The sequence below is a fragment of the Vidua chalybeata genome, chromosome W (assembly GCF_026979565.1).
Source record: "Vidua chalybeata isolate OUT-0048 chromosome W, bVidCha1 merged haplotype, whole genome shotgun sequence".
Taxonomy (NCBI): Eukaryota; Metazoa; Chordata; class Aves; order Passeriformes; family Viduidae; genus Vidua; species Vidua chalybeata.
Window position 1 is genome coordinate 1,762,603 of NC_071569.1, and position 25,066 is coordinate 1,787,668.

The 25,066-nt window shown below is 42.8% G+C and overlaps 1 protein-coding gene and 1 pseudogene across 1 annotated transcript in view; both read right to left on the bottom strand.

Annotated features, from left to right (window-relative positions):
- LOC128802362 (E3 ubiquitin-protein ligase KCMF1-like) overlaps positions 1–25,066 on the bottom strand; it is a 135,042-nt gene that overhangs the window by 1,255 nt on the left and 108,721 nt on the right. Inside the window, exon 2 of the mRNA XM_053968685.1 lies at positions 722–1,001. Within this exon, the coding sequence (XP_053824660.1) occupies positions 722–1,001 (280 nt within the window). The remainder of the gene's footprint in view (positions 1–721; positions 1,002–25,066) is intronic.
- LOC128802361 (ras-related protein Rab-7a-like) lies at positions 4,926–5,540 on the bottom strand (annotated as a pseudogene).

The following is a 25,066-nucleotide window of genomic DNA, read 5'->3' on the forward strand; positions in this document are numbered from 1 at the left end:
TGACACCACTAACTTATCACAACCCCAGTTTCTAAACACAAAAACTGTTTAAATGCTTTTGTTCTTTCTCAACATGCAACAAAAAAACATCTTCCCCCTTGAATCCAGAAAATCAATATTCTAAACCTCCAAAAAGAGCTGGAATGAGAGTGGGCAACTCTTCTATAGTAGAATGGACTAGATGATGGTTGTAGGTCTCTTCCAAGTGAACTATTCTATTCTATAGAACTGTAGGATCTAACTATACTTTCTGAAACAGATATGCATGCTGGTTATTAATAGCACAATCCTTCTTTGTTTTTTTAATACAAAATATTTTATATATAAACCTCTATTCAACCTTCAGCCTTCATTAAAGATTCATTTCCTGTTAAATAAAACTAACTTTAAAGTTATCTCCCCTCACATTATCAGCATAAAAGTTTGAAACATATTATTGTAAAGGCTCTTGTCTTATCAGAAGTAGTAGGGTAAACAAACACAGGTTAACAAGGCAATATCCCATATTTTTCTCTTCAAATTGAAAAACAAGTAATATTTATTCATTGCCTAGGAACAAACAGCAGGGTTGAAAAGGTGATGTTACAAATGCAAACAAAAGCATAGTATCTCAACTACAAACTTCATTAGTGATCTGGCAGTAGTTTCACTGAACTCGATGTCCACAACAAGACAAGGAAAACAGAAATGGAAGAAAAGTTAAAACCACAAACCAAATTACCTCATAAGAAGAAACTGGGAATTCTGTATAGTCTGATGATTGTTTTCTGTGTTAGATGTATTGGTTGCTGCTATAGATTGTGTATGAGTGGTGGGTATGCTGCTTGTGTTAGTGCGTCTAGTGGCATTGCGTGCAGTTTCCAGTTGTTGTCTTGCTGCCTGTGCATGCTGTCTTTCCAACTGCAGTTGCATCTGCAGCTGCTGTAACTGAGAAGCAGAAGGGCCAGAAGAATTGAGCTGCCCTGCAGAACGTCTCACGCCTGATAACTGAGATAAAAGCTCTGCCAGAAAAGAGAGAAGTTTCTACAGTGAAATCTGCTTAAACACATATCACACAACAGCATAATTATGTCCTGAATACCAGTATATCAATTCCTTTGCTTTCTAAAAACTTTCATCTATGAAATTCATGAACAAATTGTATTGATTTGAAAAGCTTCATGGGCTATCCATTACAAGCACTCCATGTCTCAAAACCCATGGGAAGATTAAGAATTATTTAAAGAACTATGTATAAAAAAGAACCAAAGCTTAAAGCTTTTTAAACTGATACGGGTCAACCTATGGAGAATACCATATAAGCAGTATCTTGTGCAAGAATTCTCTAAAATTTTATTTTCAAGTTAGTCAAAATAGTTATTAACCCCTTAGATTCTGACTTCAGTTGGTGGCTTCATGCACCTTCAATGCATATTCCAGAGGGAAGCTGTGCTGCAGAAAAGACAAATAATTATAGCATAATTTCAGACATTTTTAGAAAATATTCAGTTTAGAAAGGCTATTTAAATGCTGCATTATATGAAAAATATTTGACCACAAGAGGGGATTTTTGGTGCAGTTTTTGACCTCTGCTCAAAAGAGAAATTCTAATGATAAAAAAGTTAAATCTAGCCTGGATTCCTTTCCTCCAGAGTTCAAGACTGTGACAAATTATGTCCATGCTAAGCATTTCCCGAAATAAACATTAATAATAAGCAATTGCCCAGCAATTTGCTACATATTATATTCCACACAAAGTTGTGAGTACTACTTTGTTGTGTATGATACAAGGAGGGCAGAAGTAGTAGATTACCTTTTTTCCCTATCCATCCAATCCTCATTAAAGCCGTAAGTCATTATTACAGGTAATGAAAATTTTCCTTCCATCTCACTTTCATGATATAATCCTTTGAAACTAGGCTTTACTTAGGGGAACAAAGCACAGTGCAGTAATTCTTTGCATCTGGAGCACTTGATATCACTATCAGCTACCAATATTTTATTTCACTAATTACTGATAACAACCACAAGGAGAAAAATAAATAAATAATGCACACATGTCTGTTACAAGCACAAGTTCTAACTTCTGGTAGTATGTACTAATTATTACCCCAATACAAAGGAAGACTTATAACACTGCCAGGTAAGACATATTTTTCCTTGCTGTTTGTAAGATCACTTTGAGTACAGCTTAACAGAACCCTAGTAACAGATGTGAATTTGAGACACAGGCTTGGCATGACACAGACACCAAACCAGGCTGCACTACATTGTCTGAATGCAAAAAAACATTGACACCAAAAAAAAAAAAAAAAAAAAAAAAAAAGACAAGACTCAAAGGAATACCATTTTATTACACATGCTCCTAAATGGGAAGGTCTTGTGAGGCTGAAATAAGCCAAGGCAGCCACTTCATGTTTAACTCAGCTAAACTAACACACACTGCATCAGTAAGAGGAAGTGTTCCACTCCAGGACTCCAGGAGACACAAACATGCTCCCTTCTTGCACCAACTCTAGTGCTTTAAAGGACCCATGACCTAATTTAAGTCATTAAGATGACATAAAATTTTCATCCTCTTTTGCTGGGATATTTTTAGTAGCAGGAATGCAGCCTGCAGGTCTCAGGAAGTGATTTTTCCCCTCCATTTGGCACTGGGGCAAAGCCACATCCAGAGTTCTGTGTTCAGTTTTTGGCTCCCCAGGACAAGAGACATGGACATAACAGAGCAAATCCAGTGGAGGGCCACCCAGATGATCAGAAGGCTGGAACATATTACAGGATGAAAGAGTGGGAGAACTGTTTCTGTTCAGACTGGAAAAGAATGCTTTGTAAGATATTTTACCGCTGGCTGAATCTACCCAAGTGGAAGATACAGAGAGAACTAAGATAGACATCATTTTTTACTATATGAGTGTAAGATTGATATCTCTAAGATTTTACATTAGATCATCAAGTCCAACCCCCCTGCCATGGGCAGGGACATCTTTCACTAGATCAGGTTGTTCAAAGCCACATCCAACCTGACCTTGAACACTTCCAATGATGGGGCATCCACAACTTCCCTAGGCAACCTGTCCCAATTACAATGACTTACCCTCCTTGTAAAAAAAAGTCTTCATTATGTCCAATTTAAACTTATACTCTTTCAGTTCAAAACTGTTTCCCCTTGTCCTGTCACTACAGGACTTCATAAAAAAACCCCAACAACTCTGTCTTTCTTATAAGTCCCCTTTATATCTTGAAAGGTTGCAATAAGGTCTCCCTGGAGCCTTTTCTTCTCCAGGATAAACAACTCAACTCTCTCAGCCTTTCTCCATAGGAGAGGTGTTCCAGCCCTCTGATCATTTTTGTGACCCTCATCTGGACCCACTCTAACAGGTCCATAAGGTCCATGTCTTTTTTGTACTGCTGACCCCAGAGCTGGATGCACACTGGATGCAGGACCTTGCACTTGGCCTTGTTGAACTTCATGATGTTCCCATGGCCCCACTACTCAAGCCTCTCAAGGTCCCTCTGGATAGCATTCCTTCCCTCTAGGAAATCAACTGTTCTACTCAGCTTGGTGTCGTCTGCAAACTTGCTGAGGATGTACTCAATCCCTCTGCATCATGGATATTAAATAGTACTAGTTCGAATAAAGACCCTTGAGGGACACCACTTGTTACTGATTTCCACTTGGATGTTGAGCCATTGACTGAAATTCTTTGGATGCAGTCATCCAGCCAGTTCCTTATCTGTCTAACAATCCACCCGTCAAATCTATCTCTCTCCAATTTAGTGGCAAGAATGTTGTGAGGGACGGTGTCAAAGGCCTTACAGAAGTCCAGATTGATGACATCCATAGCTCTTTCCCTGTCCACTAATGCAGTCCCTCCATGATAGAAGATCAGTAGATTAGTTAGGCATGATTTGCCCTTGCCTAGGGCATGTTGGCTGTGTCTAATACCTGCTTTCCATATGCCTTGACATAGCTTCCAGTAGGATCTGTTCCATGACCTTACCAGGCACAGAGATGAGGCTGAATGGTCAGGAGTACCCAGGGTTCTCTCTTTTTAAAAAAAATTTAATTGGTTGTATATATTAACATGTGTTATAAGATTTTTCCTAAGGAAGCATTATGTAATACATGGATACTGTAAAAAGATTGGATTAGTTAAAAGTAACAAGCATTAACAGAGATACAAAACTCAACCTCGTCAGACTGAGTGCTGAGCTTGCAATGAACTATGGGTAATCAGCCTTTCCAGTTGCAGCCTTCACAGTGGAAAACATGAGACAGTTAAAAACGTATGTAACTTGTTACACAGATTACCTGTAAACAGTTTCTCTCCATTGGACACCTGGAATTAGATTCAGTTCCAAATATATATGAGAGTTTCCATTCTAAACTAAGAGAAAGGTCTGTTACCATGAAGTGCTGTTACCCTGTTCTTTTGAAAGTTTTAAAGTTCTTCTAAAAGTTTTCTATGCCTTCTGATGTTTACATATTTCTACTGATTTTTCTCACACTGTTCTTGTAAATAATGATTGTTTTACATGCTTATTTGTGGGTAGAGAGAATTGATAGACTGTTAGTTTAACCAGTGTAGTTAAAGAGGTGGCAATTTCATCCTCCAATCCACTGTCACTTTTGATATTCTATATATAGTAAAGTCAGAAAACAAAGCTTACTCTTTGAGTTCTTTTCTTTCCCCTTTTACATCTAACATCTGTGTGTGAGTTATTTCGTGTCGTAGTGTAACAAAGTGTGATGTGGATAATGTGGGGACATGAGCTCTGAAGTGTGGGATTCAGATGCTTATGGGAGATGGGTAGATTTTGGCAGCTGGAGATGGAAAGTTTTTTTTAAATTTCATTTTAAACACAGAAGAGGGACTGTGTGTTTGAGGGCCTAAGTGTGATATTCATTTGTGAAGGACTGTGCTCAACTCCTCCCTTTCCCCTCAGCAGATACAACTCTCCACAGAAGCCTTCATTCAGTCATTCTTGTCTAGTTTGATGGGTTCGGAGAATTCATCGTAAAGCTCCACTTTGATTTCCTGTTTAAGTGCATTTCATGCAATCATATGGAAAGTTTGTTCCACATTAATGGCCTCCTTGGCACTGATTTCAAAGTAGGGGATGTTGTTTTTACTGTAGCACTAGGCTTGCACCTGTTTTGTGGTGACTTATCTGTTTTCTAGGTCAATCTTTTTTCCCAGCACAGAAAAAGGAGTCCTCAGGATCTCTTGGACTGGCCTGAGTGGGGAATTAATCCCTTGGGCTGTCTAGGGTTTTAAATGTGTTGGGAGCCATGACATCAAACACCAGGATGCAGCAGTCTGTTCCCTTGTAGAAGGCAGCTCCCAGAGACTGAAATTGTTCTTGGAGTGCTATATCCTACATCTGCATTGTCACTAGCCTGTCATCCACCATGACCTCTTTTGTCAGGAAGCCTGCACCTATCATAGCTTTGTACTGAATTTCTTGTTTACATACTGGTTCATGTGTGATGTCTTTCCCATCCCAGAGTCTCCAATGATGATGACTTTTAGGAACACTTTCTTCCTATAAGTCATCTTTTACACCGGTGCATGTGCTGTGGTACCTGGCCTGAGACTTGCAGCCCTTTTACTCTTCTAAAAAATGGGTGTGATGTCTCCCTTTTTCCAATGACTGGGGACTTCACCTGACTGCCATGACTTTTCAAATATCATGGAGAGTGGCGTGGCAACTACATCAGCCAATTCGCTCAGGACTCTAGGATGCATCTCATAAGGTTCCATACACTTATGTACATTCAGGTTCCTCAGGTGGTCATGAACCTGATGTTTACTTACAGTGGGAGGGACTTTGCTCCCCTAGTCCCCATCCTGCTGTCCATCCACTCAAAAATTCAAAAATACATGCATACATGTCATATGAGGAGAGGCTAAGAGACCTAGGACTCTTCAGCCTGGAAAAGAAAAGGCTGAAGGGGGAGGAATCTTAACAGTGTATATAAATACCTGATGGGAGGAAATGAAGAAAAGGAAGCCAGACACTCTATTACCCATTGACAGTACAAGAGGCAAAGCACAAGCTAAAGGGGCAGTGTTTTTCATTTCAGAAGTTCCAGGTTCAATCCCTGTAGACAATCCAATTAAGGGTACTTTTCATCAGTAAAGACCCATCAGTTGTGACATTGGGAAGCATTTAAAAAAAAACCAAACAAACCACCAGAAAAATAAGACAACCATTTTCATCATGGACTTTGTTTCAAACTCTGTTTAAGGACTCTGATCTAAAATCAGTGGTTACAGCTCTTACCAGCTATAGGATCCATGGTTTCTCTATTGCTTGGAGAATATGAACTCTGAGAAGATGAAAGCCCACCACTGGAACTGCTAGTAAAGTGCATGTTTGATCTACGTGCACGGGGGCCTCCCAAACCTCGGCCTGGATGAAACATTCTACGTACGTGCCGAACACCACTCGATTCATCATAACCAAGCAGTTAAGAAAAGTCTATTGCTATCAACTATTAAACAGCAAAAACATTTACTAGATTGAATAATCAGGCAACACATTCCTCATTCATAAAACATTGATTCAACTTTATAAGTGCAATGTAACCATAGCTATGGTGCTAGTCAGATCTATAGATGTGAACTCAAGGCACCCAGGGCTCCTTGCACCAAATTCATCTTTCCCAGGCTTCTTATCATGTTTAAAAAATGTCAGGATGGATTTTCTGCCTTATGGATTAAAGCTTTTACTAGGTAATGCTGCAACTGATGATGCATATTCAGCAGAACATATTACTCAATAGTCAAGGATTTTAACATCAAAATTGGGAAAGAAAGGTATTTAAATACTGAAAATTATCTACAAAATTTTATTGCTATTCTTACCACATAAATGTGTTCTCCCAAGACAGTCTAGGTGAAGCTTCCTTTTACCTTAAGAAGCAGTAGTGCAATTAACTACTAAGCTAGGAAATAATGTACTTATACATATAATATTTTTCCAATTTCTAAACTAGTAGCTTTAGTGCACCTTATCTCCAATTTTCTTATTTTCAAAAATAGCATGTTTATCACTTGTATAAAATCTAATATCTGCAGCAGACTGGTGCCCAATGTCTTATCCCACAATGCACAATTATGGTGCAGAATTCATTTCCTCACAATATCACTGAATTGAAAAATTTAAGACTGAAAAATTAAGATTTCTTTTGGCAAGTAAGAATATCCAATTACTATAATAAATACTTTCAGGAAGAATTGACTCTTTTAAATCTATTATACTACAGAGCATACAACATTTCACTTGCAGGATTTAGGAGGGGGAGAAAATCTCCCTTGGGACAAAATATAGTTGTCTAGCACAGATTGGTTTGTTCCTCCTTTGAATCTGTTGATACTGGATACTAGTAGTGACAGAACATTGTCACTAATATTTTACTGATTGACTGCTTCTCTCAGGTAGTTTGGAAAGCTTTCCATAGCTACATCTGACAGAAAAATGCTCCAATTCTGGTCTTTTTTAAAAATAAACTTGGAAAATAAGATAACTAGAACATCCTTAATATAAATACTTTGAAAAATACCAGCCTTGGTCTCATTTTGAAAAGCATCGTAGTAGCTTGCTAACTGTACCTTTCAAAGTGTTTTCAAGAAAAAGAACATTATTTAAATATACTAGTCAAGAGTATATTGATGTCTCACCCAACTATGCTGGGGTTAAAAAAAAGCATTTGGAACTCTTAACTCATTGCAAACATATACTGAAAACAAGCAAGCTAGAACCATTTACAAGGTCAAGACTAAAGCCATGTTTTAAATAGTAAAACAGTTGAAAATTGTTTAAGAAAGAAACTGGAATTTAAAGAGCTGTCCAGAGTCTCCAGGGATAAAGGTGGTATCTTGCAGCATCTGCACAGGAACCTTCACAAGAAATATGTGCAGCCATTTAAAACAGCTTTAAATACCCTCCTAACTGCTACACAGAAGACTATATCCTTTCCTAAGCTGATAGCAACTGGGCAGGGGGAAATCTCTCCCCCATTTCTTCTTTTTAGTCTTAGCTGTCAGAAGATGTGAAATAGCACCCAATATGGAACAACTAGTCCAGAAACTCTCAATTTTTGTGAATTTGGCAACACTGATTGCTAAAGTAATGTTGTACGGAAACTTTTACATGCATTTCCTATAATTATTTATATAGACTCTCCCCATCAGTTTTGTGATGACTGACACCGTGGCCTTACTCAGTAACTGAAAAGATTATTCTGATTTCTTAAGCTCTTATGTAGCTAGTAATAAACATACATTTCCCAATTAAAAGTTATCGGACATCACTGATGTGGGAGGGGAAGTAAAAGCTCCAGAAGCATGAATTCTAATCCAACACCTCATCCACTTCAATAGAAAGTCAACTTCACTGTGTAATTGGGACTGACAAATTATAAAAAATTTAAATACAGACAACAACCAAAGTGAAACGATTTCCTCTAATGTTGCAAGCAGTAGATATAATGAACTTGAGTTCTTAGGTCTTCTTTTTTTTTATAAGAAGCTCAGATAAAAAAGGGCACTATCAAATTACACTAGGACTGCATTTTTAAAAATGAGATACAGAAAGATCACTTAATGAACCTTTAATGATGGCCTGTACTTCCATGAAGTAAGAGTATCTTCTGAAATTATGTTATAAGTATTTGTATAGCAAAAAAAACCAAGCCACATTACTATTCCTAAAACCAAGTAACAGAAAGAAAATTGTACTAAGAAGTGCAAAGAAACTGACAGTTTGAGCCCTTCAGTCATTGACAGTAGCTATAGCACTGCAATTTGCAGTTAACAAAGATAGACCTAATCCCTAGGAAGACTCCGGACAGGTCTTCTAGTTATAGCTTTTAAAAAGTCAATAAATAAGAGGCTGCAACTACCCTATTGAAATATAGTAATAAAACTAATCAAACATTTAGGATCCCTCAATTTCAAAGTTCAATGCATTCTCTAACACATATGCTTTTGGTGAAATTATATATAAAGCACTACTGCATCTGTATTGCTGCTTTCCAAGATACAAAATAGCATCAGAACTAATGGCCGAGAAGGGTAAAAATAGCAGAAAGAAGCAGCTGGGCGCCAGAAAGATCTTTAAAAGCTTTCACTATCAGAAATAAAACAAAAACACACACCCACATTGTCAAGCAACACCTAAAGCCAATTCACAATCTGATGGAGATATATATATATATATATATATACACACATATAAAAAATTCAGACGTACAGTTCCCCTATAACTAAACACCAATTTTAAAAAATAAGCTACACTGATGGAGCCACTTGCCTACGGAAGTCAGAACAAGTAGTTACAGCTATCCTAAAGAACAGTCTATCCCTTTTCCCTCAACTTAAGAAAGGATATTAAATCTCTAGAAGCTCTGTGTTCCAGTGTAAGATGAGCTGCAAAGTCATCTGTGACATGATTAGGATCCCCTCCAGGTAATGCTGCACATATTGGACAGATCTGAAACAACAAAGTGAGAAAAAAAACACCAAACACAACCAAATTTACACAAATCACAAAACACAATTCAGAGTTGCTCACTTGACATGGATTCTTATACTTTAAATATCACATTCTAATCCTACACCTAAACAGCCACAATTTAAAACAGTAAATGTGTTCAAACACAGATGTTAATTGTAGCATCTTTTTAAGTCTCACTTTTCCTTGTAATTATGCACTTAATAATACCATGGAAAACAAAAAGTAAAATTTTCAAATCCCATCTGCAATGTTTCAGCTTTTAGTGTTGTCTTTAAATGTCAATTCCAGAACAGATAGTAGGTCTAATTACACAGGATTACTGCTTGAATGTACCTACATATGACATTATCAAGTTCATTTACTGCTCTTTGAATCCTCAAGCGACTTCTCATTCATCTCACCAGTGAAGTGCAGGAAGGAGAATGAAACCAGATGTGAATATTCATTAAAGTATCCCAACTGAGACCACCCACCGCAATAACACAAGTAGAAATTTGGCAGAGAAACTCCTTATTCCTACCAAGTATTTTGAGAGATAGCATTATGGTTTTGTTTTTCTCTTAAGCCTAAACCCACATTTAAGAAACGTCTAGGGACACTTACTGCCATAGCAACCTTCATTTATTATTTTGACTTTTCTCCCCAGTGACTGCAATCACCTGAGAGAAGTGTGCCTTAAAAGTCCTTTGTAACAGTTTTGCAGGCCAGCCTTCAAGCTTGACAGATCACATGTTAATAAGCCAGAAAGGAGAAACTTTGACACAGTATATGCTAGGTCTTAACTACTCTTGCAAGGATATCAGCCTGGACTTTGCAACTGATAAGGCTGTAAATTAGGGGGGAGACTCCAGACTGAGAGGGGTGAGGGAATCAATAGAACCATACAAACCTATGAAAAGAAATGCAGGGGGAAGGGAGACCCAGGAGGAACAAAGGGGAGGGTAGACAGAAACGTGTATAAAGTGGACTGGTCACATGTAAAACAGAGGTGGTCAGTATGTTTATCTGACTGAGCCTGATCACCACAGTCTGCCCTGTCTTCCTATATCTTCTTATTAAATTTTAACAATCTCTGCATAATGTCACTGTCTATCCCATGTGTATGTATGCTGCAAGGACTAAGTGCCAGCTACTGGTGAGACCTGTGTATGTATGAACAAAAATTGGTGCCAGATACTGGAGTCAGACTAGGGCTGTAGGTGTCTCTGTGGCCTGTGGTGTCAGCTACTGGAACAAGTATCAGTAGCTGGAGGGGCCATAGCTCTTTAGACCTAGGGTGGGTACTACAAACTTTGTGCCTGGAGTGCCTGCTACTGGGGGAGCTGTCATAAGTGTATTTGGTGCCAACTATTCCAGTCAGACCAGAGGTGCAGGTACCCCTGGCCTGTGGTGTTGGCTACTAGACTGAGTGGGGTCTTAAGATCAGCTACCAGAGTGAGTCATGGTCTCTGCCTCCAGCCACTGGGGCAGGAACAGTATGTGCCCCAAAACACAGCTAACAGGGGAGAAATCAGCATGAGTGAGGAGTCCAGCACTGGTAGTTGAAGCAGGGCAACCAGTCACAGCCCATGTGGTGCCTGGTGCCAGATGCTGGGGAAAAGGGAGTGGTTGCCTGCATCTTCCCCAAACCTGGTGTGCATGTGTATTGGCTAGCAAACTTCAATCTGGACCTAGCAAATGAGTAGAGAAGAGCCTCAAGTCTAGGCAGGAGTATTAAGCAGGCAAGAGTCTGTGCTAGTATGTCCAGGGGGACTTGTGGAGTGTTTGTGAGATGAGTGCATGAGTGTTTGCTAGTGAGCATCAAGCTGGGCTTGCTGGCAAATAGGAGACCTGTGAAGCAGGTAAGAGCGCCTGGGATCCAGGCAGGGGTACTGGACAAAGAGGGCCATGCCAGTACTCAAGGGATCACAGTGAACATATGTGTGCTTGTGAATCTAGAGAGCATCATGTACCTTCACTAGCAGCAACTTGGCTGCCTATACTTATACTTTATGCAAGTCCTACGTGTAGGTGCTGTTGAAGGCAGCATTCTCTGTGGTCATCTGTGTGATGGGCCATGTGTCAGTGTCCTCCGTGAGTGTACAGGTCTCCAAAATATGTACTCGGCTTCAGTAGTGGCTGAACCTGCAAACAGGAAAGTGGCAGCTGCATCCCTCAGTCTGGACATGGGCCCTACATCCCCAGGCTGGGCTTCGGCAGTTGAGCAGAAGGGAGTCCTGAGCTGGATAAGGCAGCCATGCTCTTAACATTCCTTAAAATTAACAGATCACCATATTACTTGGAATGAAATCCAAGATATTATTAAAAAGCCTTTAGCTAGTTAGCCTCCAAACATCACACTTGACAGTTTCTGGATCTGTTCCCTTATTACCATCACCTCCCCATTGTATACAGGTATACTGGTTTTGGCTGGGATAGAGTTACATTTCTTCATAGTAGCCCGTATATTGCTATGCTTTGGCTTTGTGATCAAAGGAGTGTTGATAATACACCAATGTTTCAGCTATTGCTGAATAGTTCTCAAACATCATCAAGACCCTTTGTGTCTCTCACACTGCTCCAACAGCAGGTAGACTGGGGATGTACAAGTAGTTGGGAGGGGACACAGCTGACACAGCTGATCCAAACTTACCAAAGGGATATTCCATACCATATGCCATCATGCTCAGCAATAAAAAACACAGGGAAGAAAGGAGGATGGTTCAGAGTTAGTGTTTGTCTTCCCAAGAAATCATTACATGTGATGGAACCCTGCATTCTTGGAGATGGCTAAACATCTGCCTGCCAATGGGAAGGAATTAATTAATTCCTTATTTTGCTTTGCTTGCATAGGCAGATTTTGCTTTCCCTATTATTTCAACCTACAGGTTTTTGCACTTTTACCCTCCTTATTCTCTCCCTCCCTGCCATCCCATCCCATCCCCCTAGGGGCAGAGGAGAAGTGAGAAAGCAGCTGTGTATGCCAGTTGCCAGCTGGGATTAAACCATGACCGGTATTTTTGGCATGCAACCTAGGACTCAAAGGGTTTGAGATGATGACAGATTTGACCAGAGCATATTAGAGGGAACAGAGAATTATTATAGCTGTTTAACCACTGCTGACCATAATATTAACTTATCTGTTCTTAGTATTAGTTTATCTGATCTGTGCCATGCTCCCTTTTTTACTGTACACATTAAAGACTTTTTGGCTTGAGAAGACAACAGGAGCTGTCCCCATGGGAAACAGAGCCAGTTCCAATCAGCTTGAAGACAGACTTGCCCCTGGCTAAAGCTGAGTCAATCAGTGATGGTGGTAGCATCTCTGTAATAATATATTTAAGAAAGTAAAAGAACTGCACAGCAGCAGCTATGAGAGAGGAGTGAGGAAATATGAGAAAAATAACCCTGCAGACAAAAAGGTCAGTGGAGAAAGAGGAGGAAGAGGTGCTATAGGCAGTAGAGAAGAGATTCCCCTGCAGCCAGTGGAGAAGACCATGGTGACACAGGTTGTCCCCCTTCAGCCCTTGAAGGACCCCACATCAGATCAGGTGGATGTGCTCTGAAGAAAGCTGCAGGCAATGTTGAGGAGCTGAGTAATGCCCCTCTTTATCCTGACCACTGATCATTTTGCCATATTTTCTACCCATCCTGTTGCTGGGGAGGGAGGTGACAGAGAGGAGCTTGATGGGCATCTGGCAGCCAGCCAAGGTTGACCCACCCCACCCTGGACCTTTCACTTCAGTCTAGTTGCTGCCTTACTAAATACAAAATGAATCCGCTAAGTGTGACTGAGTAGCAGAAAAGTGATGTCTTCATTCTGAAACTTGATTCAAAGATGATATCTGATTGCATTTCTTACAATTTTCAGAGCTGCAACCCCAAAAAAGACCCCTCTACCTGAATGCTGCTTTTGAAACCCAGTATCAACAGTAACAATCATCATAATTCCAGCCACATCCATCTGAATGTGTCCCGCATTTCTGACCATTATCCTTAATCACTTGATGGAGAAATAATTACTCCAGTTTTAAATCTAAAAATGAAAAAAAATATGCACCAATAATTCATATGTTTTTAGGGAAGACCAAGACACTTGAGTCTCAGAACAGGCTGACCAGTTGTGAGAGACTGGAGGACATTGCTGGCTCAAAACATTTTGGGTGTGTGTGTGAGGGGAAGGAGCAGGTCGGGCCTTGCCTTTGGTGAGGTGAGGTGATGCACTGCCCCGTACACCCCACTCTCTCTGGGCCTATATCCCAGCCCCACAATGGCTGCCAATCACTGGCACACTGGAGGCAATGCTCCACATCTCATCCCTGGAGCCTAAATCTAGCCCCAGAGTGGCCAGATGACCAGAAGTCCCACCTGAGGGAAGGGCCCAGGAAAGCCAAAGGGTACTTAAACCAAAGCATGAGGCGAGCACACATATTGACCCTACCTCCTCTTGGAATTTCTATCAGCTGAACACTGCTGGAAACAGGATTGGCAGCTATGTTTGTTCTTTTCTATATTTATTATCTTTCTCTTTCTTCTAATTCCCTCTTCTTGGAGTTTTGACTAACTTAAAATCAAATGGGCTTGGAGTTTGCTAAGTTGAATGGGCTGAAGTTAATGCTTTGTGAAATGCTTTATGTTGATTGAATGTTGCGCTAAACTTTTACCAAAGTTCTCTGATTTTGTGAAGTTGCCAGTAACGGGTTTTTTTTTTTGTTCTTTAGACCTCTTGAGAATATCTTGATGGCATTTCTCCTGTGCATCTAACTCAGAGTACATGAAAAACCATAAGCCCTTTTAAGAGGTTCGTCAAGAGAGTTTTTGGGGGTCTTACACCAGTTTTAATTCTTCTTCTACTCCTTGATATAAGGCCCTTAGCAGGCGCTAAGGGGAGAGATTGTCCTTCTCCCACATAAGTGCCCAAAAAAATTTTCTTCAAGCATGCACATTTCTATAGGGATCTACAACAAAAATAACTAGACAACAGTTCCCTGAATGTCCTTCTGTAATCATACATTCCTCAGGCATAAACAGTATTCACACACAAATATGAATATACTCCCTACTGCTGGAAAGATACCCAAATTTCTTGGTCAAGAATTTAACTTAGGATTGATAACACACATAACTGTTGAATTAGTGAAGTGGGTGTTAGAAATAAATACAAAACATACACCTGCACCATAAAGGGAAATCTAAAAACAGGGCTACGAACTTTCCTAAAAAGAAAATTGTCTGAACACAAAGTAGTGCAAGCATGTAGTTTCTCAACACTGTAATGAGGGTTGAGAACAAACTATTTCTAAGAGTATCAAAATCCAAGCTATTTATTATTTTATTGTTTCCATAGCAAAGAAGTCGCCTTGCATTTCAGAAAAATTTCAGACCTTCTGGCACAAGCAATAATAACATCTAGATGTAAAGACTTGAGAAGACTTGAGGAGAACGCTTACTGACAAAAACAGAAGCAAAACAACTGTTGCAGTAGGCTATTATATGGTATGTAATTGCTCTGCATCAATGGCCACTGTTGAAATCATCAGAAAAAAATCAAGTGGAAGGGTTGAGGCAAACAGCAGGGGCCACTTTATTAAAAAAACCCCAATATACTGAAAATCAATAGATCAATATTTTAAAAAGTTTTTATTTTTACAAAGGTTTAACCTTTTCTGTAACACCAGGATTTAGTGGCCTGCACACCAAGGACCCAGGGACTTGGCTGCATAACTGACTCAGACTGATGAGAGAGTGCTGTCAGAAATTCTAGAGAGAGGTAAAGGTGATGATGTAGGCACTGTTAATAGTTCAAGGAGTCAATAGGGAAAACACCAGCATAGTGTGTATGTATGCATGCTACATACCTTCCTGGTCAGCATTTAAATTACCACATACTTCAAGAAAAAAAACAAAAAACACCTCATTTCCAGGATATTTTCATATACTTAATTTAAAAACAACGCTGGAGCAGCTTACCACCTCTGTTGATGTTTCGGCATGTTCAGAAGCAACATGTTCCTGAAGAGATATTTCTGTATAACCCATCTTTCCACAATAAGGACAAGTAAAGGACTGTGGCTGCTCTACAGAGAAAGCTTCTCCACCATAATACAAATCTGGAAAAAGATGATATTTTAGGAATGGTTCTTTTCAAGCAGGATAGCTCATTACTTATATAACTTCTGTATATATACACTTATGTACATGTAATCACTGTCAATTTCATTAACTAATTAATCAAAACAAACATTTTCCTTCTGCACAAAGTGTAAATGTCAATACTATAAAGCTGTTCAATGACTCAACTTCCAAAAAAATAAACAGTCTACATGATTTTTACACTAGCAAACAACATGGCTCTTCCTGAATGTTAGAAAACTAAGTCTGATGGTGCTGGTGAACCATCATTTTTCTCCCCATCCTTGTTTTTACCATAGGTGAGCTTGTATTACAGGTAAAATCACTGTAGATGCATTGTGCTCTCACAGCAAATCTATGTTAAATACTGTAATTCAAAATGACTCGGTGACACCAGCACTTCATATGTTGATATTGGTGCCATAGCTGAACCAGTGTTTAACAATATGGGGAGCTAATCCCAGGCTAAATGAATCATCTTCTAATAGTAAAGACTCAAGCTAAAATGTAGTCAATCTATCCAGACCTCAGACTTGGCATTTTAAAGCTTAACTTCATGTAAGCAGCTCACATTTTTGCAAAAGGTAGCTGGAGGGCTTTGATCTTGTACCCTTATAAGCACCCAAGATGAACTTACACCATGGGAACTTAAACAGAAGTAACATAAGTTCTTAATATGATTTTCCTGGGAAATTGTATTACCTTATTTGTCTAGTTAACTTCTTGAAAATGGCAGGAACAGTGAGAAAACCATATGCTTCCACATAATACAAATCATAAAGCATCCTCAGCTTAGTATGTAGAGTCTGTGGCTCCCTGCCAGCAATTCTTTTTCAGAAACACCAAAACTGGGAAATCTGCTCTGAATTTCTTTGTTGTTCTGTCAAAAAGTATAATTTCTATAGAGTACTAGATATGCATATCCCTGTTCTTTAATAGACTTATTGCAATGCTTTCTGCCCTTTGCTGGGACAGCATACCAATGTTTGTGCCCATTCAGCATTTTAAAGTTTATGTCTAGCAAACATCTTTTCCCAGAATCACTCTAGGAACTGAAAAACAATACAACTGTCACCATTCAGAATTTCACCTTCCTCATTCAGAAATACTAGACTGTGCATTGACTTACAGAAGAAGTGAGACAACTAGGCTCATAAACACAAACACAGACGAAGCTGAAAGTCACTAGTGCTTCTTATTAATTTCCAGCAGTCTCACATGAGTCCCTATACTGGTCCAAGTCTCAAAATTCAAGGCCATGACTAAAGCTCCTCCAGTAACCTCTCATTAGTATGTATTTCACAGCATTTCAAGGCTGCTAAGCACTAAAATAATTGATCAGATGTGGCAGGTTGACCTTGGCTGGCCACCAAGTGCCCACCCAAGTGCTCTCACTCTCCCCCTCCTCAACAGGACATGGGGAGGAAATAAGATGGAAAAGCTTATGGGTCAAGATAAAGATACGGAGATTGCTTACTGGTTATTGTCAGGGGCAAAATAGACTCCTACATGGGCAAAATTAATTTATTGCAAATAAAAATAGTGTAAGATAGCAAAGAACAAAGACAAAACTAAAAACACATTCCCCCTCCACCCTTCCCAGGCTCAATTTCACTCATGATTCTTGCACCTCCTTCCTCCACAAGAAGTGCAGGCAGATGGGGAATAAGGGACTGCAGTCAGTTCAAAACACTTAATCTCTGCCACTAATTCTTCCTCACACTCTTCCCCTGCTCCAGAGTGGGGGGGGTCCCTCACACAGGATTCAGCCCTTCACAAAACTGCTCCAACATGGGTCCTTTTCCACAGAGTACAGTCCTTCAGGAACAGACAGCTCTAGCATGGGTCACCCATTGGCCAGAAAAACCCATCCTGCCAGAAAAACCTGCTCCTGCACAGGCTATTTCTCCACAGGCTTCAATTCCTGCCAGGAGCCTGTTCCGGTGCCTGGCCCTCCACAGGTTGCAGGGCTACTCTGATGTGGTCCACTACAGGCTGCAGGGGAACATCTGCTCCAGAGCCCGGAGTAACTCATCCCCCTGCTTCTTCACTGACCTTGGTGTTTGCAGGGTTGTTCCTCTTGCATTTTTCTCACTCTTCCCTCACAGCTGCTGCACAGTGCTTTTTACCCTTTCTTAAATATTTTATCACAGAGGCACCGCCAGCACTGCTGATTGGCTCAGCTTTGGCCAGTGGCAGGTCTGTCTTGGAGCCAGCTGGAATTGGCTCTGTCTGACATGGGGGCAGCTTCTGGTGTCTTGTCACAGAAGCCACCTCTGGCAGCCCCCCTGCCCACCCCCCCGAAGATCCTGGCAAGTATTCTAACAGAATTATACAATTGCACACTAATTTCACTAGATCTCCAAGCTATCCCTGATATCAATCTATTTGGTTCATTGCCCCATCACAACCCAGAATCTGAACAAGGTTTCAAGCACAGATTACCACAGAATCACAGAATGGTTTGGGTAGCAGCGTGGGGTTTAGATGGTGGATACTGCTACCTATACTTATTCCCCATAAGCATCTCCTGTGGAAAAGCCGCTTGGGTAGGCATTCAGGCAAAGCAGTCAAATCCACACACCACACTCACCACGGTGTGGCAGTTTCAGTTTGAAACTGGGCAGAAACACTAATTTCGTGTAGTGGTTTTGGTTTGTTAATTTGAGATTTCACTAATTTTGAGATTTCTTAACCAGTTGCCTGATGAGTGTGGTGGGTTTCAGTGTTGGTCAATCACCTATCTACTCACTTCTTGTTGTGAGATTGGAAGATAGGATTAGGAGAAAGGTAAAGCAGACTCAAAACTTTAAAAGGGTATAAAGAAAATTTTATTAACAGTAACTAAAAGAAAAAAAAGTAGTAAGAATTAAAACAAATCCTTCAGAACACTTCTCCTCTCCCCACAACCTTTTCTTTCTCACTGACAATGTAAAGAAACAAATCCTAAAATTTCTAGTCAGTTTACTACCTCTAAAATAGTCTTTCTTCAGTTCACTTAGGGATAGAAGTCCTTTTTATTAATGTTATGGAGACTTCTCCACAAGAGGAAAAAACCAGTTCTCTCATGGTTCTCAAATTCCTCACCGATACCAGCTGCCCTGGGAACCCTGTTATCGTGAAGTCCCTCCCATTTTCTACAAGCCTTCCCACAGCTTGTTGATGGGGCATGTCGACTTACGGGGTATTGTTTTAAAGATGAGATGTTCAAAGGCAAAAGTTTTTATTATCTATCTCTAAAAGCCTCTTCATCCTTGGGAACAGAGATCTTCTTTTCCTGGGGGCACAGGACTACTCTTTTCTCTTTCTCTGTTCAAACTTCTCATGGGATCACAGCTTCTTTAATATCTGCTTACTTTAGCATGGAGGCCTTTGCTCGATATCAATTTGAACCTTTCATCTCCCCATAGTTTCATGCATTATAGGGAAAAGGAGTCTTTTCTCCATAGCTTACAAGAGGATTTCAGCTCTAAAATCAAGGTATCTCCTCATCCCTCCCATCTGGGACTTAATTTCTTTCTCACGGACTATGATGTCCTTATGTTGTTCTTTCACATGTTTGCATATTGTTCCTTTCTCTCACTCGAGGGAGGACTGAAGCACCGAAAGAGTTAACATGTTGCTTGGGCCCTTCAAATGGTCACCTGACCCGCTGGTAACTTGTGGCGGGAGCTGCGGCTGGGGCTGTGTCAGGATCGGCTTCATGGTTGGTTTTTGGTCTTCTCTGCATTCACTTCTAGCCGCAGGGCCACTCTGCGTGGCTGCAGGGCTGCCTCTGGTCTCAGCCGCACTGGGGGGAGGGGACCTGACGACCAGATCTTAACAGCCGCGGCCAGCCCTGCTCCGGCCAGGGCTCCGCAGCCTCCCCCACCTTCCTGCCTGGTAGCTACTGGGGCCCCGGCCCGGCCAGGACGGGGCTCGGAGTCCCCCAGACCCCCCGGAGAGGGGCCCGGCCCCCCGCGGCAGAACCTGCCTGGCCCGGGATGGGGCCCGGCGGGCCCGGGGCATGTTACCTTCTTGCCAGCTGGGAAAGAAAAAGGAAGTTCCTGGGTTTCTTTCATCTTTAACATGTGTTTTTCACAGAGGAATGTTCCGCTTCTCAGTGGTTCAACAGACTGTCAGTTACACACAAAGCTTTTGCATCACTTCCCTAAATTCCTCCCATATCAAACTATGACACACGGCTAGCTCAGCGAAGGAGAGGCAGAAGGGCCTTTTGTATGGTCAGTTCCAGCAGAGGTTTAGTGCAGCACGCTGAGCCAAAGGGAAACCAGAGACAAAAGACGAGACCATGTGGTCTCCACAAGGTTAAGTATGGGAGGGCACAGGGGGGTGGTACAAAGGGCAGGGCAAAGGCCATTGGCCTACAGGGAAGAGGGGGCCGGCCACCAGGGATACCACAACCAATGAGGGAACAGGGAAAGGAGAAACGGCTAGAATTTGGAACATATGGGAAAAGGAACGGGAGTGATTCATGGTGTTGTGCAAAACTCCATGGGGAAGTCTTTTCTGTCTGCCTAGGTGGGGAAAATTCTATAGAAAATTCGTCCAAGGCAAGGCTCTGGGGATTTCCCTGAGGGGGAAGGATTCAGAGGATTCCACAGGAAGGGACTTAAAGATCATCTAGTTCCAACCCCCCTGCCATGGACAGGGATGTCAGTCACTAGATCAGATTATTTAAGGCCCCTTCCAACCTGGCCGTGAACACTTCCAGGGATGGGGCATCCACAGCCACTCTGGGCAACCTATTCCAGTGCCTCACCACCCTCTGAGTAAAGAATTTCTTCCTAACATCTAATTTAAACCTGCCTTCTGTCAGTTTAAAACTGTTCCCCCTTGTCCTATCACTATCTATCCATGTAAAAAGTTGCACTCTCTCTCTTTTTTAGAAGCACCCTTCAAGTACTAGAAGGCCTCAGTGAGGTCTCCCCTGAGCCTTCTCTTCTCCATACTGAACAATCCCAGCACTTTCAGCCTGTCTTCATAGGAGAAGTGCTCCAGCCTTCAGATCATCTTCATGACCTCCTCTGGACCCACTCTAACAGGTCCACGTCTTTCTTGTGCTGAGGACCCCAGAACTGGGCACAGTACTCCAGGTGGGGTCTCATGAGGGCAGAGTAGAGAGGGAGAATCCCCTCCCTCGACCTGCTGGCCACACCTCTCTTGATGCAGCGCAGGATGTTGTTGGTCTTCTGGGCTATGAGTGCACACTGTTGGCTCATGTCCAGGTCTCCCTGGATGGCATCCTATCCTTCTGTTGTGTCAACTGCACTGCTCAGCTTCGTGTCATCTGCAAACTTGCTGAGGGTATGCTCGATCTCACTCTGTGTCATTGATGAAGATATCGAAGAGCCCTGGTCTCGAGACAGAGCCCTGGTCTCGAGACAGAGCCCTGAGGGATACTACTTGTCACCAGCCTCCACCTGGTCATAGAGCCATTGACCACAACTCTCTGGCTGCATCCAGCCAGCCAATTCCTTATCCACCAAGTAGTTCACCCTTCAAATTCCTGTCTCTACAATTGGGAGATAAGGATGTTGTGTAGGACCGTGTCAAAGGCCTTACAAAATTCTAGGTAGATGACATTGCTTGGTCTTTCCTTGTCAACCATTGCAGTCACTCCATCATAGAAGGTCACCAGATTGGTCAGGTACGATTTGCCCTTAGTGAAGCCATGCCGGCTGTCTTGGATCCCCTCCTTGCCTTGCACGTGTCTTAACATTGCTTCCATGAGGACCTGCTCCATGATCTTCCCAGGCACACCCAGAGGTGAGACTCACAGGTCTGCAGTTCCCCGGATCTTCCTTTCTCCCCTCTTTAAAAATAGGAGTGATGGTTCCCTTTTTCCAGTCACCGGGGACTTTGCCTGACTGCCATGACTTTTCAAAAATGATGGAGAGTGGCTTGGCAAGAACATCAGCCGGTTCCCTCATGACCCTGCAATGCATCTCATCAGGCCCCATGAACTTGTGGCTATTCAGCTTCATCAAGTGGTCTCAAACCTGCTCTTTGCTTACAGTGGGAGGGCCTTTGCTACTCCAACCCCCACCTAGACATTCGGGGACTTGAGAGACAGGAGAAACCTGACTGCCAGTGAAGACTGAGGTGAAGAACTATCAATTGCAAACAGTTCTCCCTTCTCATTTATTGGGGGTGGGGGGTAGGGGAGTGGTGTGTACACTCTCCTTGGCCTTTGTTTTCTGACCTATGTACTTTTAGAATCCCTTCTTGTTATTATTCACCGCTGTCCTGGTTTGAAGCACAAGTGTCTGCCAAGGAAGGCGAGAACCTCCCTTGGAATGGAAAATGTGACCCCCTTCTCTCCAAATTTATTATAACTTTGAAGTTATGGGGCTTTCAGGCAAAGATATGGGAAAAGGAATAACAGTTCTTTACCAGAATATACATATATATTACAAGGCAAACAAACAACAACAGCAGAAACAGCAAAAAAAAAAGCCAGAAACCCAACAACAGCCTTCTCTCTGCTGTCAAGCACTTTCCCTTTCAATGTAGTTATGGTCATAGCTGGCAGGGGCACTGTTGGCTCCCAGCCAGGCAGGACAGGTGTGATTATTCTCCTGCGGCTGCTGGGGGCACTGTGGCATGAGTTCAGCTGCCTCTCTGCATGTGGATAATGGCAGGCAAGGCAGTGGAAGAGATAGAAAAGAGGCTTTCTTTACAAACCCGCAGGGGCAGCCATTCCCGGTGCCCCCCCGAATGGCAGAATGGACTGTTGTAGGAACTCCGGAGTGGCGACTGGAATGGCAGAGGTGAGCAGACCCCAGGGTGGCAAACAAAATGTAGTAGAGATTCTGCAGCTGTAGCAGGAACTGGGGGGGGGGGTTGGGCAGACATGGGGTATTGGGTTAAAGTAGCGAAAATCCCGAAGCAGCAGCAGAAGGCAGTAGGGCTGGCAGCAGCAGCCGGGCTCCTGCAAGCAGCCGGGTGAGGCTCCCTCAGACAGGGGAGGGTCTTGGGGTCCCAGGTTTTCCCCGGGACACCCGAGTAGATGGTGAGTGTCCTTTTCTAGTGAGATCGGGTGTTCAATGAGGTCCCAGTTCAACAGCTGCTCTTACGAGGAAAGCCTCACTCACGGTAGAAACAATAAAAGGCAGAACTCCATGGTGGCAGCGAATTCTTCTCGCAGCAACCACAGACTGGCCGTCTCCCCCTCCTATCCGAGAGCAAGAGAGAGAGAAGCCGAGTCTAGCCCCTCACCCCCCAGCCAGAATCTCATGATATCTCTGCCCTTCTCAAGAGAAAGCCCCTCAGCTATGAGAGTGCAGCCAGCTGCACCCCTCCCCCTCCTCCTTGGCTACATTTTTTGTCTCTTTTAAGTACTGAGGCAGCTTGGACTCCTTCATAGGCTGCCAGGATTCACTTCTCTGTTGGGGTGTAGTTGGCTTCGGACACTAACTCGGGCTCCAGAATCTGAGTGATCGACCCCGAGTCTCACCAGGCACCTTCTGCCAAAGGCTCCAGGACAGACCATGGCTCCTGGCTGCAGAGTAGAGCACATTCTGCACCTCTGGTCCTGTCCTGACTGGGCCAAGGGCTATCACATGTGCAATCTCCTGCTTGATCTTGGCAAAGGCTTGCTGCTGTTTAGGACCCCAGTGGAAATCGTTCTTGTGGGTAACCAGGTAGAGAGGGCTCACAATCTGGCTGTAATCGGGAATGTGCATTCTCCAAAAACCTATGGCGCCTAGGAAAGCTTGCGTTTCCTTCTTGCCTGGTCAGTGGAAATATTGCTGTGATCTTATTGATGACCTCTGTGGGTATCTGACGCCATCTGTCTTGCCACTTCATTCCCAGGAACTGGATCTCTTGGGCAGATCCCTTGACTTTGCTCTTCTTGATGGAAAAACCGGCTTCCAGGAGAATCTAGATGATTTCCTCTCCTTACTCAAATACTTCTGTTGCCGTGTATCCCCACGCAATGATGTAATTGATGTACCGCAGATGTTCTGGAGCCTTACCCTTTTCCAATGCAGCCTGGATCAGGCCATAGCAGATGGTGGAACTGCTTCCACCCCTGGGGTAGTCGGTTCCAGGTGTACTGCACGCCCCTCCAGGTGAAGGCAAACTGAGGCCTGCATTCTGCTGCCAGAGGAATGGAGAAAAAAGCATTTGCAATGTCAGTAGTGGCTTAATACTTCACTGCCTTGGACTCCAGGTCATTGTGGAGCTCCAGCATGTCGGGCACAGCAGTGCTCAGTGGTGGAGTCACTTCATTCAAGGCACGGTAGTCCACAGTCAATCTCCATTCCCCTTCAGATTTGCGCACAGGCCAAATGGGGCTGTTGAAGGGTGAGTGGGCCATACTGACCACCCCTGGGCTCTCCAGCTCACGGATCATCTTGTGGATGGGAACCACAGCATCTCGATTTTTCTGATACTGCTGGCGGTGCACTTTTGAGGTGGCAATTGGCACTCATTCCTCCACCCTCAGGAGTCCTACTGCAAAAGGATATTCTGACAGTCCAGGCGAGGTGTTCAATTGCCTAATGCCCTCTGTCTCCACAGCAGCTATTCCAAAAGCCCACCTGAGTCCCTTTGGGTCTTTGAAATACCCACTCCGAAGGAAATCTATGCCCAGAATGCATGGGACCTCTGGACCAGTCACAATAGGGTGTTTCTTCCACTTTTTTCCAGTCAGGCTCACCTCAGCTTCCAGCAGGGTCAACTGCTGCAATTCCCCCTGCCACGCCAGCAATAGAAACAGGTTCTGCTGCCACATCCTTATGGGATTAATGTACACTATGCACCAGTGTCGTCCAAGGCCTTGTATTTTTGTGGTTCTGACGTCCCAGGCCATCGGATCCACACTGTTCAAAAGACATGATTCTCCTGTGCCTCTGCCTTGCTAGAGGCTGGGCCCCTCTAGCCCTGGTTATCATTCCCTCCCTGGGCATACATTCTAGAGGTTTAAGGGGATTGGACATGTCATCCTCCGTTCCCTTATGTTTGGCAGCTTGGCTATGGGAAAGTGGAGCTACTTTCCTTCTGGTGGAACTCCCTCACTTAGTATTGTCCTCCTTCAGTTCACACACCCGTGTTGCCAGGGCAGAAGTGGGTTTTCCATCCTACCTTTTCATATTTTCCCCAGAGTCACACAGGAAGAACCACAGCTCAGCTCATGGGGTGTACCCTCTCTCCCTAGCTGGGGGACATCTGCTTCTGATAACAGGGCCTCTGGTCTGTACTGACGAGATTTGGAGAAGGTAGTCTTTAATCTCCTTCCTGAGTTTCTGATGAGTCTCCTCAATCCTGTCTTCCAGTTTTTGTATGCGGTCTGACAGACATGTTTCCACAGTTGAAATTCTTGCTTGAGTTGGGTTGTGCACAGTGTCTGCATATGCCCGGAGCCTCCTCACCATTGTATTCACTGTCTCATCCCCCTCATTCTGCTTCATCATTGCTAAAGCAGGGGCATATTCTTGTT